Source organism: Somniosus microcephalus, chromosome 7 (genome assembly GCF_052327205.1).
Source record: "Somniosus microcephalus isolate GS21.2 chromosome 7, FLI_Smic_1.0, whole genome shotgun sequence".
Classification (NCBI taxonomy): domain Eukaryota; kingdom Metazoa; phylum Chordata; class Chondrichthyes; order Squaliformes; family Somniosidae; genus Somniosus; species Somniosus microcephalus.
Genome location: NC_140993.1, coordinates 63,624,307 through 63,640,231, shown reverse-complemented (window position 1 = coordinate 63,640,231; position 15,925 = coordinate 63,624,307). Strand labels below are relative to the sequence as shown.

Here is a 15,925-nt window from a genome sequence, read left to right as displayed (position 1 = left end):
GCTCTGCACATCAACATGCTTTCCGGTCCTCCAGTAGAGTGAAAATATGATCCCTTTTGTTGTAGCCCTGCCTCATGTGTTACTGCAGTTGGGTTAGAGTCTAGGATCAAGTTAAGAGGGCACACAAGGGAGCAGTCACTGATTCTCGGCTTGCTGGGGGGAAATGGTTTGTAGCTGTGTTCTTATGACAAACTTCTTGTGTTAGTTCCAGTCTCTGAGTAAGGAACTGTGCGCTGCATGTCAAAACCCAGTTTATCCCATGGAACACCTGGTAGTGGACAGACTTGTCTTGCACCCGTCCTGCTTCCGGTGCAAGCACTGTAGGCACAAGCTGAGGTGAGTGTTTTTAAACCCAGGCTCGCTATTACTGTCGATCTGCAGTGTTATTTTATTTACTATCTAATTCCAAATTGCATCAATAAAACTTTGACATCATTTGTCTTGATTTTAAAAGAAATAATTATACATGCACATATATAAAATCATAACCAAATATTTGATCGCATGTTAAATATTTCTTAAAGGGGCAGTATTATCCCAGTGAAAGGACTTGTATATGTCAGGAGTGCAATCACATGACTTGTGACACAATGCTATTGTTTAACCGTTGATGACACCCAAGTAATAAATTAAATGGGCATTCCATGCTGCAGTAGATAGGTACTGCCCTTTTGCTGGGGCAGAATAGAGAACACTTTACTTTGCATCTAGCCATGCCACATCTAACCTGGGAGTTCTTGAGACAGACACTGGAGACTGGATTTTCCTCCACCATTCTGCTCAAAATTGGGTGGGATAGCAGTGGAAATGGGGAAAAGTCAGATGGTGAAGCCTACTTCTCTGCTCCTGCCCTGAACTCAATTTCCCTCTTCCTGCCCCTGCTGGAACTGCCGTTAGCTATCTCTTCCTCACCCACCGCATGTAGATGCCAGTGGAAAGGCTCCTTTACCGCTGCTATCTCCACCGACCCCAGGAACTGCTAGGAGAAAGATTGTGGTAGGCTCTGAGTGATAAATTTCCCAAGTTAGTGCATGGAGGGAAAGCACTTAGTCATGGCCTCCTCTTAATTCATTAAAAAAAAAAAAATTCTTTGGATATGGGCGTCACTAGCAAGGCCAAATTTATTGCCCATCCCTACTTGCCCTTGAGAAGGTGGTGGTGAGCCACCTTCTTCAAGCACTGCAGTCCATGTGGTGAAGGTACTCCCACAGTGCTGTTAGGTAGGGAGTTCCAGGATTTTGACCCAGCGACAATGAAGCCCCAGCACTAAACTTTTAAGAACATAATAAATAGGAGCAGGAGTAGGCCATTTGGCCCCTCGAGCCTGCTCCGCCATTCAATAAGATCATGGCTGATCTTCTACCTCATCTCCACTTTCCTGCACTATCCCCATATCCCTTGATTCCCTTAATATCCAAAAATCTATCGATCTCTGTCTTGAATATACTCAACGACTGAGCCTCCACAGCTCTCTGGGTAGAGAATTCCAAAGATTCACCACCCTCTGAGTGAAGAAAATTCTCCTCGTCTCAGTCCTAAATGGCCGACCCTCTTATGTTCATTAATAAATAGACATTCTTATTATGAACACAGCTAGCTTTTGCTTGACACTTTTATTGAGCACATGTGAACTAGGTACAGTATCTGTAGAGGCATCCATCTTGACTGCTGCCTTGTGGGTAGCCTAGTGCCTCATGGGTAATGTAGTCTTAATATACATACAGCTGGGTAGTGTAGTCTTATACATACAGCTATATACAGCTCTACACAGCTCTACGGCTCCACCTAGTGTCCACTATAGAATGACATGTTATTGATCATTACATCCCCCTTTCTTTGAGGTTTAACAAAATCAATGTCAATCAACTTTCAAGAAAACAATAAAGATAATATCAGTAACACTTTTGTTAGTGCTCTATAAACATAAACATTTTCAAAACAGTCAACACATTTTCAAAGCTTTACATTGTACTCAAAGATTAAGTCTATCAGGCTGTTTTACTTCACGTGTGGATCTTCTCAACACGGGTAAGTCTGATGTGTCTTCAGGAGATTGTTCTGGCGGTGAATGACAAGATGCAGTTGCGGCATTGTCATCAATCTGGTCTTGAATAGTCTCTTGTGTTTTTAGGAGGGAACGGCGGTTCCTCCTGAGAATCTGTCCTTCCTCAGTTCTAACAATGTATGACCTTGGTCCTACTTCCTCAAGAACTGTAGCTTTCCTGTTCCATGCATCTGGATCCTCAATCCTGACAACATCATCCCTTGTCAATGGTTTTAGAGTTTTGGATGACTTGTCATAGTATGATTTCTGTTTCAGCTGTAACAGTTGAAGTCTCTGTCTCAGTTCCTCACTTTGCTGTTCTTTTGCACAGCAGGGTAGCGTGGTGCGCAACTTGCGACCCATTAGTAGTTCAGCAGGTGAAGAACCACAGTCTAAAGGTGAGGCTCGGTAGCTCAGAAGGGCGAGATAAGGATCAGACTTGCTTTCTGTCACTTTCTTCAGTAGCTGCTTGAGAACTTGAACACCTTTCTCTGCCTTACCATTTGACTGAGCATACAAAGGACTGGATGTGATTTGCTGAAAGTCATAATGTGCTGCAAACTGTTGCCACTCCTTACAGTTGAAGCACGGACCATTGTCGCTAACGGCAATCCTGGGAATTCCATGTCTGGCAAAGATGGATTTCACATGCATTATGACACTGCTTGCTGTGGTGCTCGAGAGCAGCGCCATCTCAGGATAGTTAGAATAGTAGTCATTCACTATTAGATAGTCTTTACCATTTAAATGAAAAAGGTCCATACCAACCTTTTGCCATGGTGCTGTTGGTATGTCAGCTACTATCATTGGTTCCTTTGCTTGTTTGTTTTGGTGTTTCTGACATGTCTCACATTTGCCTATCATGTTCTCAATGTCCTTATTTATGCCAAGCCAATAAACAGTGTCTCTTGCTCTCCTTTTGCATTTTTCAATTCCGAGGTGTCCCTCATGAATCCTTTTGAGCATGTCTTGACGTAGAACCTGTGGAATGACTATTCTGTTCTGTTTTAGTAATAGTCCACTTGCGACACTCAATTCTGACCTTGTGAAAATATTTTGGACAGGAACCTTTTGGCCAACCATGATGAATGTTCTCTATTACTGTTTGTAATACTGTATCTTTTACTGTTTCTTCTGCTATCTGCTTTGATTGTGTGTCTGACACGGGTAGCGCAGCAGTGACCATACTCACATGAACATCCACGTCTTCTTCAGTAGAGCTCACATGACTCATGGTGGGTGCTCGGGATAGTGCATCTGCTAACACTATGTATTTGCCTGGTGTGTAGATCAGTTCAAAGTCATATCTTTGCAGCTTCATCATGAGTCGTTGAATCATTGGAGACATCTCATTCAGGTTCTTTTTTATGATGGCAACCAGTGGGCTGTGGTCTGTCTCAACTGTGAAGGTGGGAAGTCCATATATGTAGCCATGAATCTTTTCTAGTCCAACTACCAAGCCTAGACATTCCTTTTCAATCTGGGCGTATCGACACTCAGTATCAGTCATAGACCTGGAGGCATAGGCAACAGGCTTCCAATCTTCACCCTCTGCTTGTAGCAAGACCACACCTAGGCCATCTTTTGATGCATCCATTGACACTTTGATTCTTTTTGTTGGGTCAAAGAAGGTGAGTACAGGTGTGGTTGTCAGCACTGTTTTGAGGTTTATCCACTCTTGTTCATGTCTTTCTGTCCATGCGAACTCATTTGTTTTATGTAGCAGGTCTCGCAGACAGGCTGTCTTGGCTGACAAGTTAGGAATGAACTTTCCAATGAAGTTTATCATCCCCATGATGCGTAGCACTCCTTTTTTGTCAGTGGGTCGGGGCATTTTGAGTATGGCGTTTACTTTTTCCATATCTGGCTCTATTCCTTTACCAGATAGATTATCTCCTAGGAAAGTGACTTCCTGGATGCCAAACTGACACTTGGCTTTGTTGAGCCTCAGTCCATTCCGGCGTATGCTCTGTAGCACTTTAGTCAGTCTCTCATTGTGTTCTTTCAGTGTGGAGCCCCAGATGATGATGTCATCAACATAGACCCGAACCCCTTCCAGACCTTCAATTATGTGTTCCATCGCTCTATGAAAGATTTCAGATGCAGATATTATCCCGAAAGGCATTCTGAGGAAACAATACCTGCCAAATGGTGTGTTGAAGGTACTGTATTTGGTGCTCTCTTCATCCAGTTTTAGTTGCCAAAATCCTTGTGAGGCATCGAGCTTTGTAAAGTATCTGGCACCTGACATTTCACTGGTGATTTCTTCTCACTTGGGAATCTGGTAGTGTTCACGTTTTATGTTTGCATTTAAGTCCTTTGGATCCATGCATATTCTTAGATCATTGTTCTTTTTCTTTACACATACCATGGAGTCAACCCAGTCTGTTGGCTCTTCGACTTTCCTGATGACTCCTAGTGTGGTCATTCTGTCCAGTTCATTCTTGAGCCGGTCACGCAGGGGTGCTGGAACTCTTCGTGGAGCATGTACCACTGGCTGAGCATCCTCCTTTAGCTGGATCTTTTAAGTGAATGGTAGAACTCCAAATCCTTTGAACACATCCTGGAAATTATTCACTACAGAATCCACCGAGTCATCTGGTCTGCTTATGGCACAGTTTATATGGTAGACTCTCTTGACCAGTTCTAAGTCCTCACAAGCTTTGTCACCCAGTAGTGAATCAAGTCTTTCAGCCACAACAGAAAACATGAGATGATGCACTTTGTCTTTGACTGTCACTTTAAGTCTGCATACACCTAAGCTATCTATTTTCTGTCCATTATAGTCCTTCAGTAGTACTGACTTTTTCTGTATTTTGGGCTTTTCTTTCATATTTTTTATGTCACTCATACTGATTAAGTTTGCTTTTGCCCCAGTGTCCAGTTTCAATGTAACTAATGCTCCATTTATCTGCAGTGGGATCATCCATTTGTCCACTTTTACTGCATTGACTTTATGTTCAGCATTGTCCATTTCTGAGGGCTGCACATTTTCTGTATCTTTTTTGATATCGTCACATGACACCATTCCTACAAAAAATGTCTCACTTAAATCAGTGTCCTCAATCACATTAACTTGTTGCCCTTTCGTTATTTTTACTTTTGAAAAGCATTGTTTGGCAAAGTGATTCTTTCCATTACAATTTGTGCACATTTTTCCAAACGCTGGGCATTGTCTTAACTGGTGTTTGTAACCACAGCGTTTACAATTAAAAATTTCATCCTCCGATTGCTTTTCATTTCTGTTCTGCCCATGTTTCTTCCCCTTATAGGACACAGCACCGACAGCAGCATTATCACTCATTACAATCGCATCATTATTGATTTCACTGAAAGTCTTCGCGTGCTTTCGAGCTAGCTCGCTGGCTTGGCATATTTTCACCGCATTTTCCAAATTTAGTTCGGTTTCTCTCAACAGACGTTCCCTGACATTTTTATCATGAATACCAAACACAATCTGGTCATGAATCATGGATGCTTTAAGCTCAGAGAAATTACATGTCTGTGCTTTCAGTTTCAGATCAGTTATAAAGCTATCAAAAGTCTCATTTTGCTGCTGTGTCCGAGAACAGAAGACGTATCTTTCATAGGTCTCATTCTTTTTGGGAGAGCAATGTGCATCAAATTTTTTTAGCACGTCTTCTAATTTTTCTCTGTTCTCCTCTGGATTAAATACAAATGTGTTAAATACCTCTATCGCCTGTGGGTCTGCAACCGTAAGCAGCAACGCTATCTTCCTTGCATCTGGCTTCATACCGAATCCGATGGCAGCAATGTAGAGTTCAAATTGTTGTTTAAAAATCCGCCAATTGTAGTCGACATTTCCCTCGAGATTCAAACGCTCTGGTGGCTTCAAATTCTCCATGTCGCTTTTCACAATTTTTTAGCAGATATTTACAACTCTTGGTATCCTGGTACCATCTTATGTTCATTAATAAATAGACATTCTTATTATGAACACAGCTAGCTTTTGCTAGACACTTTTATTGAGCAAATGTGGACTAGGTACAGTATCTGTAGAGGCATCCATCTTGACTGCTGCCTTGTGGGTAGCCTAGTGCCTCATGGGTAATGTAGTCTTAATATACATACAGCTGGGTAGTGTAGTCTTATACATACAGCTATATACAGCTCTACACAGCTCCACCTAGTGTCCACTATAGAATGACATGTTATTGATCATTACAGACCCCTTATTCTGAGACTGTGACCCTTGGTTCTAGACTCCTTAGCCAGGGGAAACATCCTCCCCTGTAACTACCTTGTCAAGCCCTGTAAGAATTTTGTATGTTTCAATGAGATCACCTCTCATTCTTCTAAACTCTAGAGAATATAGGCCTAGGGACAAAGAAGGTGATATATGCTTAGAGGCGCAGGGCAAGGCTAGAATACTCAATGAGTACTTTGTATCGGTGTTTACTAAGGAGGTGGATGCTGACAAAATATCGGTAGAAGTGGAAAAGGTAGAAGCAATGGAAGGGGTGAAAATTGATAGACAGGATGTACTAAAAAGGCTGGGTATGCTTAGAGTGGATAAGTCACCTGGTCCAGATGGCTTACATCCCAGGTTGCTAAGGGAATTGGGGGAGGAGATAGCGGCAGGACTTGCCATAATTTTCCAATCTTCCCTAAATGTGGGGGAGGTGCCCAAGGTTTGGAAAGTGGCAAATGTGACACCATTGTTCAAGAAAGGGTGTAAGGGCTATCCTAGTAACTACAGGCCGGTCAGTTTAACATCAGTGGTGGATAAAGTTTTAGAAACAATAATCAAGGAAAAAGTTAACGGGTACTTGGAGAGGTTTAAGCTAATTAAGGAGAGTCAACACGGATTTGTAAAAGGCAGATCGTTGTTGACTAATCTAATTGAATTTTTTGATGAAGTAACAGGGAGGATTGATGAAGGGAATGCAATGGATGTTGTCTACATGGATTTTAGGAAGGTGTTTGACAAAGTACCACATAGAAGGCTGGTTAACAAAACTGAGGCTCATGGAATAGGTGGGTCAATGGCAGCTTGGATAAGGAACTGGCTTAAGGACAGAAAACAGCGAGTTGTGGTAAATAGCTGTTTTTCAGACTGGAGGATGGTAGACACTGGTATACCCAAGGGTCAGTTCTGGGGCCACTGCTTTTTTTGATTGATATATATATACTGGAATACTATGGGGGAAAAATTCAGTTGTTTGCGCCTCCCATTAGCGCCTTAAGAGGGCGCTAATGAGGCGCAAAGCAACTAGTGCCTGGGCGCGGCGATGTTTGCCCCGCTCGCGAAATTAACTAGACATTTTGCGGTGGCGCTAAACACTACCGCCACGATCTCCTGCGCCAGCAGATCATGACGTCAGTCGAGTGCGTAACGCCCCGGTAGCATCCTGGACCGGATATTGAGTGGCGCCCCCTGCCTTACCGCCTGCTGCTAGCAACGACAGGTTGCGGGGAGCGTTTTGCAGTCAGAACGGGACTGGGGGAGCGCTATTTAAAGGCGACCGCTTCCTGCCTTTTTTTGTTGGTGACATTTTTGCACCACGCATTCTGAGAGAGAGAGAGACTTCTGGAGAGATTCAACGCTGTGTGAAGGAGTTTGGGTACTGAGCAGCACTTTTCAGGTTCATTTTGATTTGCCCTTCCTTGCTTCACCAGCGCTCTGAGGTAGCGCCTTGCTCCTCAGCCTTTGCGCCTTAAGACAGGTGTGAAGCACCTGATTTAGCACTCCAATCACATCCAGGGGCGATAAAAGCCAAGTTTGTCGTCGGAGGCGATAATTAGCGCCAGGCACTAAACTTTGCGCATGGCCGATAATGGCGCCCCAAAAGGGGCGATACTGAATTTTTCCCCCTAAATTTCTAAATTTGCCGATGACACCAAACTTGGGGGTGTGGCAAACAGTGATGATGATACCAATTGACTACAACAGGACATAGAAAGGCTAGCAGAATGGGCAGACAAGTGACAGATGGAATTTAATAGAGAAATGTGAGGTGATGAATTTTGGCAGAAGGAACAGGGAGAGGCAATATACACTTAACGGCACAGTTTTCAAGAGTGTGCAGGGACAGAGGGACCTGGGAGTTAATGTGCATAGGTCCCTGAAGGTGGCAGGACTTATTGAGAGAGTGGTTAACAAAGCATATGGGATCTTGGCCTTCATAAATAGAGGCATTGAGTACAAAAGTAGAGAATTTATGCTGAATCTTTATAAAGCGCTGGTTTGGCCACAACTGGAGTATTGCATCCAGTTCTGGTCACCACACTTTAGGAAGGATGTAAAGGCACTTGAGAGGGTGCAGAGGAGATTTACCAGAATGGTTCCAGGGATGGGGGATCTTAGCTACAAGGACAGATTGGAGAAGCTGGATTTGTTTTCATTGGAGCAAAGGAGGTTGAGGGGTGATTTGGTAGAGGTGTACAAGTTTATGACGGGTTTGGATAGGCTAGACAGGGAAAGGCTGTTCCCACTAGTTGATGGTACAAGGACTAGGGGACACAGATTTAAGGTTTTGGGCAAGAGATACAAGGGGGATGTGAGGAAAAACTTTTTTATGCAGCAAGTGGTGAGGACCTGGATTATCTATAATTATCTATAATTAATATGCTATATCCAATTGACTTTGCATGACACATTAGTTTACTATTTCTTGGTGTGATGCAAGGCATCTTTTTTCTTTTTCAGCCTCCTTAACTATGTGCCGGTGCAAGGCGAGTTTTATTGCAAGCCTCACTTTAACAGGCTAGTCAAGGTGAAGGGAAATTACGATGAAGGCTTTGGCCATTATCTTCATAAAGAGCTCTGGCTATCGAAGAGCACTAATCCTCCCAGTGGCAGCCAAGCTGAATGCAAATCCCAAATCGAGGAAACTGGTAAATTATCAGCTGCGAAAGGGAAATTGGACCCGGATTCCAATACCGCTCAACCCAACTTGGAACGTGCAAGATGGATTTCCAATCTTGCTGATAGAAGCGAGCCCAATAGTGAGCCGAATAGTGAGGTTAGTAGAAGGTCAGAGCCAACAGCAAAGCTCAGAATTAGCTGGCCTCCTCCAGAAAATCAGGAGATTAGTAAACTCCCTTGCAATATCTTAGACAGGAGGAATATACCACTCCTCAAACCCTCTAAATCTGAACAGCTCCAAGATCTTCATTTGTGTAAAGAAATGCACAACTCTTCTACCCAAGTAAAAGTTAAATCAACGGGAATGAAAGAACATCAGTCCAACCACAGGGGTAAATCAAACACAGAGAATATGAAACACACAGCGGATGAACTAGATAAAAGAGCAGACTCCATATCTAGCGATCTTCATCTAAGTAGAGCAAAATCCAGCCCTTTTTCAATAGTCAAAACAGACACTAAGAACCCAAGTCTCATGGAAGTAAAGAAAAAGTTTGAGTTGGGTGATGCACCTGGGCCTAATGAATGTAAAATTAAACAGGAACATTTTGTAAAGAATGAAGTGGATAAAAGAACAGAATCTGTATTTGGAGATCTTCATTTGGGCAAAGAAAAGCCCAACCTCCCTTCACAGGTGAGAGCAGATACCGAAAGAGGGAGCCTTAAACAGTTGAAGGAAAAATTTGAGTTAAACGTTGCAGAGAAATTAAATGGAAAGAAGATAAAATTTGAACAGCTTGATAAAAATGAACCAGACAAAAGAGCAGTGACTAAAAACCTTTATTATTTGGATAAAGAGAAGGTCCAATCTTCTTTGCATGCAAAGACTGATGGTGGAAAACAGACTCTTGGAGAACTGAAGCAAAAATTTGAGCACAATGAGAATTTTGAAAAGAAGGAAACAATTAAAATGCCAGCTTCTCTTCCCAGACTGCTTGAGTTAGATCAGGAAAGGCCTAGGCCCTATTCTGGGGCAAATGCAATGTATGAGAAACAGAGTCTCAAAGAACTGAAATGCAAATTTGAAGTTCACGATGCCAATAAACCTAATGAAGGGAAATTAATAAAAAGTTCCAAGCTGAAAGAAAAAGCAGGAATACCTCAAGTGAACTCAGTCCAGCCATTTTTAACTGACAGGACAGTACAGAGAAGTCTAGATTTTTTGCAGAAGAAAGAATCAATTTCAAAATCAACAATAGAAAACCAGTTATTTAATCCACAAATTAAAACAGCTGCAATGTCGCATTCTTTAGACTCAAATAGATCCAAAGAAGACAATGACAACAATGAAACTCATGACTGGCCAACTACCAGCTCTCACCATGGGCCTTTGGAAGACAAACCTTATGAAAGAGAACATGAAGGGGGACCAGAATTCATTAATATGGGACATGAGGGCATTCCAATGCTGCTTACCATTCATCAGATCTCAGCAACAGTTATGGTAGATCAAGCAACAGGCACTATAGATATACCTGTCAACTCCACTGAGTCGCCTACTCATCGTACAAAGAATGAAAGTTCAGAGGAAACACCTTGTAACACAGATCAAGATCAGTTCCAATTATCTGATGCTTCTCACCCAGGAAATAAAGAACAAGAGAATTCCAAAATGGACCAAATTGAAAAAAAATATACAGAACAGGAGGAGAATTCCAAAATTTCCAATCAAAAACAAGATGGCATTCACAGTGAAATAATGGAAGAAAGAGAAAATGTTAAAATTATCATTCCACCTGTTGGAGGACAAACCGTAGGGGAGTCTTTTGTTGCTTCAGAATCTGACACAGTTAAGATACCAGATCTTGTTGACACCAATAATTCTTCTGAGAGTGAAAAAGACAACATGTCCTTTAACAAGAAGAAACCTACAAAATCGTCAGGCCCCAGCAAAAGTCCATTTGCAAAACTGTTTGGTTCAAACAGTAAAAAGGACTTTAAGAAGACAACCCTAGAGACCCAAAAGGCAGCTAAGCCCAACTCTCAAACGACCTTCGGGAATCTGTTTGATTCCTCATTGAGCAAGAGCAAAGAAGAAACAACATTCAGTCTAAAAACCAAAGACTCTCTAACAGAATCTTCAGAAAAAGTACAAGTAGATAAAGACACCTCTGATTTACAGGAAATCCAAATGGATATCAATGGTGCACCACAGATAACTCAACAAGCACCAACCCTGGCCATTGACTCTGAAAAGACAGTTGAAGAATCTGAAATGCCTCGAAGTGATCATGGAAATCAGCCTCAGGCAAAGCCAAGTGTGATGGAGTCACAAGCAAATACCAGTGAGCTTTTTGATTCAGACCAAACAGCAGAGATAACAAAAGAGAATACTGTTGCTGTATTTGACAATTTAAATGTTGTCACTCCAAGTATTTTAAATGGTCAGAATTCAGATCTGAGTCAGCAAAATAAACAAGTCAAGGCTGACGATGCATTTAAGTCAAGTCAACTAACAGCAAGTGCAGGCAATACTGCTGATGTTAATATAGATTCCAGTGATCCCTTCACAGCAAGCCAACCTATTATGAGAGAGAATATGATCTCTTCCAACAGTGAGGAGATCAGTTCTGCTAGAATTAGTAATCTTCTTTGTCATTCCCAAGTAGATCTCAGCAAGTCCCCTGAGTCAAATGGGTCTTTCAAAGTAGCAGCTTTTGATAGTACAAACACAACCAACAACAATTCAGATCTGTTTGATGTAGATCACCAAAGCCAGTCACAGGTGCATGCCAACAAGTCACCTGAACATGATCGATCACTGATAAAACCAAATGGAAGTATTATCATAGCAGCCAAAGATAATGTTGATACTTTTGATGAAAATGTCCAAAATCAACCACAGACTGATCCTTTAGGATCAAGTAAGCTGCCACAAAAGTCAAGTATGGGTGCTACAAAATCAGTGGAGGAAACACTTTGTGTTCTCACTGAGCATCCTGAAAATCAGTCTCTCACAAGGGCTGACAAACTTCTTGAATCCAAGGAACTATTGATACCATGTGACAATTACACACCAATAACTGAAGAGAATTTTAACACTTCTGTTGAAAATGTTCAAAGCCCATCACTGGATGATTTTGGTAATCTTTGTGGAGTGATTGAAGCACCACTGGCACAAACCACAGACACAACCATGTCAAAGAAAGTTTCTCCAATGAAAGAAATCAGTTCAACTGGTGCCAATAGTCCATCGGAATCTGAGCAGCCTTTGGCACCAACTGCAGGTTTTACGGAGGATGTATTTGGCTTTTGGAACATTGTCTTACCAAGCAAACCACCAGCGGCTGTGGGCTTGCTTTCAGAAAAAACAGTTTCTGCACAAGACTGTTTTGGAGCTGACAAGTTTTTCGCAAGTGGAATGAGATCAGACGCCCAAGACACCACGAACATATCACAGACAGAAGGCAAGGATTTGATAGTGGACAACTTTGGCATACTACAACCAAAACCGACCAAATCTACGTTTGAACAGGCACAGGTCAACTCTTTCACAAATGACGTCTTCGCGAATGACGTGTCTGCAACTGTGCCAGGTCAGATGAATAACACAGATGATGTAGCCAGTCTTTTCGATCCACTTAATAAGGAATCCAGCATAGATACAAACTCAAACCCACAAATTAAAAGGAATTCATGGTTTGATGATCTGCTAAGTTAAAGTCCGCAACATGATAAGAGCATAGCTTATTCACTCTGTGAGTCTTAATCCATATATCAAATAGTAATAAGATAAAAAGAAATGAATGCATATTAAATTCTTTATTTTTAAGACATTTCCAAATGCTATCTCTTATCTTTCTCTGTTTTATCAATACTACTATGACCATTGCTTGTCTGGAAATGTTTTCTCTTTTCCACCTAATCTCCAAGAATGCCATCTAATACACTTTTCCTTCTTCCTGTAACCTCACTGTGTTGAAATCAAGGAGAGGATTCTCCTCTTTGGGGTGAAGTAGTAGTGTGGCGGGTCTTCCATCCGTCCCTCCCAACTCTGCCCTAACCCATGAACATTTTCCTAGGTCAGTCACTTGCTATGCAGGGCAGGCTCCCGAGGGAAATTCCCACCATCAAGAGGGACCCCACCAGTACCTAAGATGGGAATGAGACAGTGCTGCAGCACCCAGAAGAGGTGACATGGAATTAATTAAAGCAGAAGAGCTCCAAAGATGAAGAGGCTGAATTGGAGGGGGAGTAGACCTCCACTAGGCCCTTTCCGCTGCTACCCTGGGCCTCTTGTCACCTCCCACTAGGTGATCCTGGGGAGTGGCAATGAGAGGAGTAGAAAGGTGCATAACAGTCCAGGAAGCTAGGTGCAGCCCTCCCCCATCCTCAGTCTGTATTTTTATTTGGCAGGCAGAGAAGGGATTGATGGGTGGGGGAAGGAAATAGAGCTGGGGGCAGAGAGGCTGCGGTAGGCCTGCTCCTCTTTTGCCCCTTCTCAAGGACAACTAGGATGGGCAATAAATGCCGGAATTGCCAGCGATGTGCACATCCCGAAACAAGCACAGAGATGAAAAAGCAGCCGTGGAGTGAGTTATAGTCAAGTAATAGACAGAAGCATTGAAGACATTAAAGGCTTTAAAGAAACTAATGCGAATAGCTAGGGAAATGCAAGACCTGAGGAAAATGGGAGGGATGCAAATCCTGGGGGGTTAGGTGTGAAATGAAATCAGCTTTGAAAATGAAATAGCAGGTGCTGGTAAAATAAAGCGGATCAACCAGCACTGAAAAGAGAAAGAACAGGTTAACAAGGAGAGCACAGCAACCTCGCCACCACCACTACCATCAGCACGGTGTTCTGACAGAATGGTTTCCCCATCCAAAAGGTTAACCCTTCTTCCCCCTCCGCAGACAGACCAACCACCACATTGCCAGCAACCCCTACAGTAATGGAAATGGAGGAGATAGCTAAAGTTTAAAGTTACTGGGGACAATGTTCATACCAGAATACCCAGGGGAAAGATGAGATTTCTGAAGCTACTTTGGAAAGGTGTACAATATTTGTTTGAGGTCTTCCTCAAACATATTCCTCACTCCATTAAAAGGTCATAGTAATGTGTCAAGAGCTTTGACACACAGCATAATAATGCATCACAAAGACAAAATCTGTAGGGGACAACATAATTACACCTCATACCAAGGCATTGTCATGACAAAAATTATGCACAGCTCTTTTGAACTTCGTGATCCCTAAAACAATGACAAGCCCTAAATCAAAGAGATTGAGGAGATTAATTTCCAGTTTTTAGCTGGCTAACACTCATTATCTAAGCTCACACATGAAGTGTCACATCTTTAGTACCTCATTCTAGTTGTCATACTTGAGTGCTGCAGATATCCATGGAGCTGTACCCCAGTATGAGTCAAGGCATAAAGAAAGAAAATGGATCACATAAGTTGAAATCTTTTGATACTTTCCATATAAGATACTTTCCATATTGTGTTTTTTGTTACAGATATCGTAATGTGTATTTGCAGGAACTCAAAGTTCAGAGACTGAAAGCTTGAAGTGGAAATCCCTAGATTTTGATAGTTTACCTGAGAAGTGTCCAAATCTCAGTCCAGCTTGGGGCCCTGAATTTCTGCGGTGGTTGTCCCAATCTTCAGTAGGAGATTGGCAGAACCCGCTGAGAAATGGCGTAAACTTTAGCTGTACAGTATCAGTCAAAGAGGCCAGAAGCACAGCTGCTATGGAAAGTTGGAATGTGACATTGGGTGCCTGGCATATTTTGGGGGCAGTGTAGAAGGAGCTTTACCCTTCACCTGACTTTAGGAGGGCTTCAAACATACTTTAAAAATAATTAATTATCAGGATGTGGGCATCGCTGGCAAGGTCGACATTTATTGCGTACCCTAGTTACCTTGATAAGGTGTTGGTGGGTCTTTTTCTTGAACTGATAGTCTCTGCAGCAGTTTGATACAATTTAGTGACTTGCTAGACCATTTCAAAGGGTTGTTAAGAGTCAACCACATTGATGTGGCACTGGAGTCACATATGGGCCAGACTGGCTAAGGGAGACAGGTTTCCTTCCCAAAAGGACATTAGTGCATCAGTTGGGGTTTCCCTACAATCTGGCAGCTTCATGGTCCCTTTTACTGAGACCAGTTTTTTTTAAACACTGAATTCAAATTCTCATGCTGAGATTTTAACTCACGTTCTCTGGATTATTAGTTCAGTAACATAACTGTACTTGCATTGGGTTCAAAGAGTTAAAGATGTTGCCTCTCCTGCCTAAATTTCAAACACAAAAATCTAAAAATAGTCAGATGATTAGAGGTTGACGCATGTAAGTAAATCAATTCAATATTGTTTAATTATATAACCCTCTAGGAGACAAATGTTTATCTGATTTTGTGTGTATAACTGATACTAAATTACTGACTGTCCGACAGATTTGTAACATTATGAATCGTCTATATGACACTTGGGAGCTCCACATGTTCACTTGTCAACTACGCTCACTAAGGTAAACGCTTTGCCATTTAGGTCAGGAAGGCCCCAAAGATTAATCCCTGTCCTGTGGTGACGTGGCTGATCTTGGCTGACATGGCTGTTGGACAGCTGCCATACGTCTCAGCTCTTCTGGGTTAATGGGAAGAAAACTAGCTAGCGTTCCTGCTCCTGATTACTATCCAGTGACCCAACCGCCCCCCCACCTTTCTGCTTGGGGACATCAGGTGAGGACAGGATCGGGTTGGGTTGTGATGCCCTCCATGGTGAACCAGCGTGCTGACTAGGCTAACATACAAATAATGGCTACTTGGAGGGTGATCGGCTTGTGCGTATCAGCTACTTCAAGACAGGAGATGAGCAAACTGGCAGGGGGAAAAAAGGGAACACTTTGCAACTTATAAATTCCAAGATATAGGAATCATCGTAGCTTTTTCACTGATAGGAGCACAATTGGAAATGTTGAGTTTTAACATATTTTTCCTTTTATGTATAGCATAAGTGAACATGTAATAAAATAATTCAGTGAGAATGAAAC

The 15,925-nt window shown here is 42.2% G+C and overlaps 1 protein-coding gene across 1 annotated transcript; it reads left to right on the top strand.

The window, feature by feature from the left end:
- Window positions 1–209: 209 nt before the first annotated feature.
- LOC147114663 (uncharacterized) lies at window positions 210–15,924 on the top strand. Its single transcript, XM_085992510.1, has 2 exons — window positions 210–336; window positions 8,715–15,924. Exons 1-2 carry the CDS (start codon window positions 260–262, stop codon window positions 12,592–12,594), a joined length of 3,957 nt encoding a protein of 1,318 aa, XP_085848636.1. The 5' UTR covers window positions 210–259; the 3' UTR covers window positions 12,595–15,924.
- Window position 15,925: the final 1 nt, after the last annotated feature.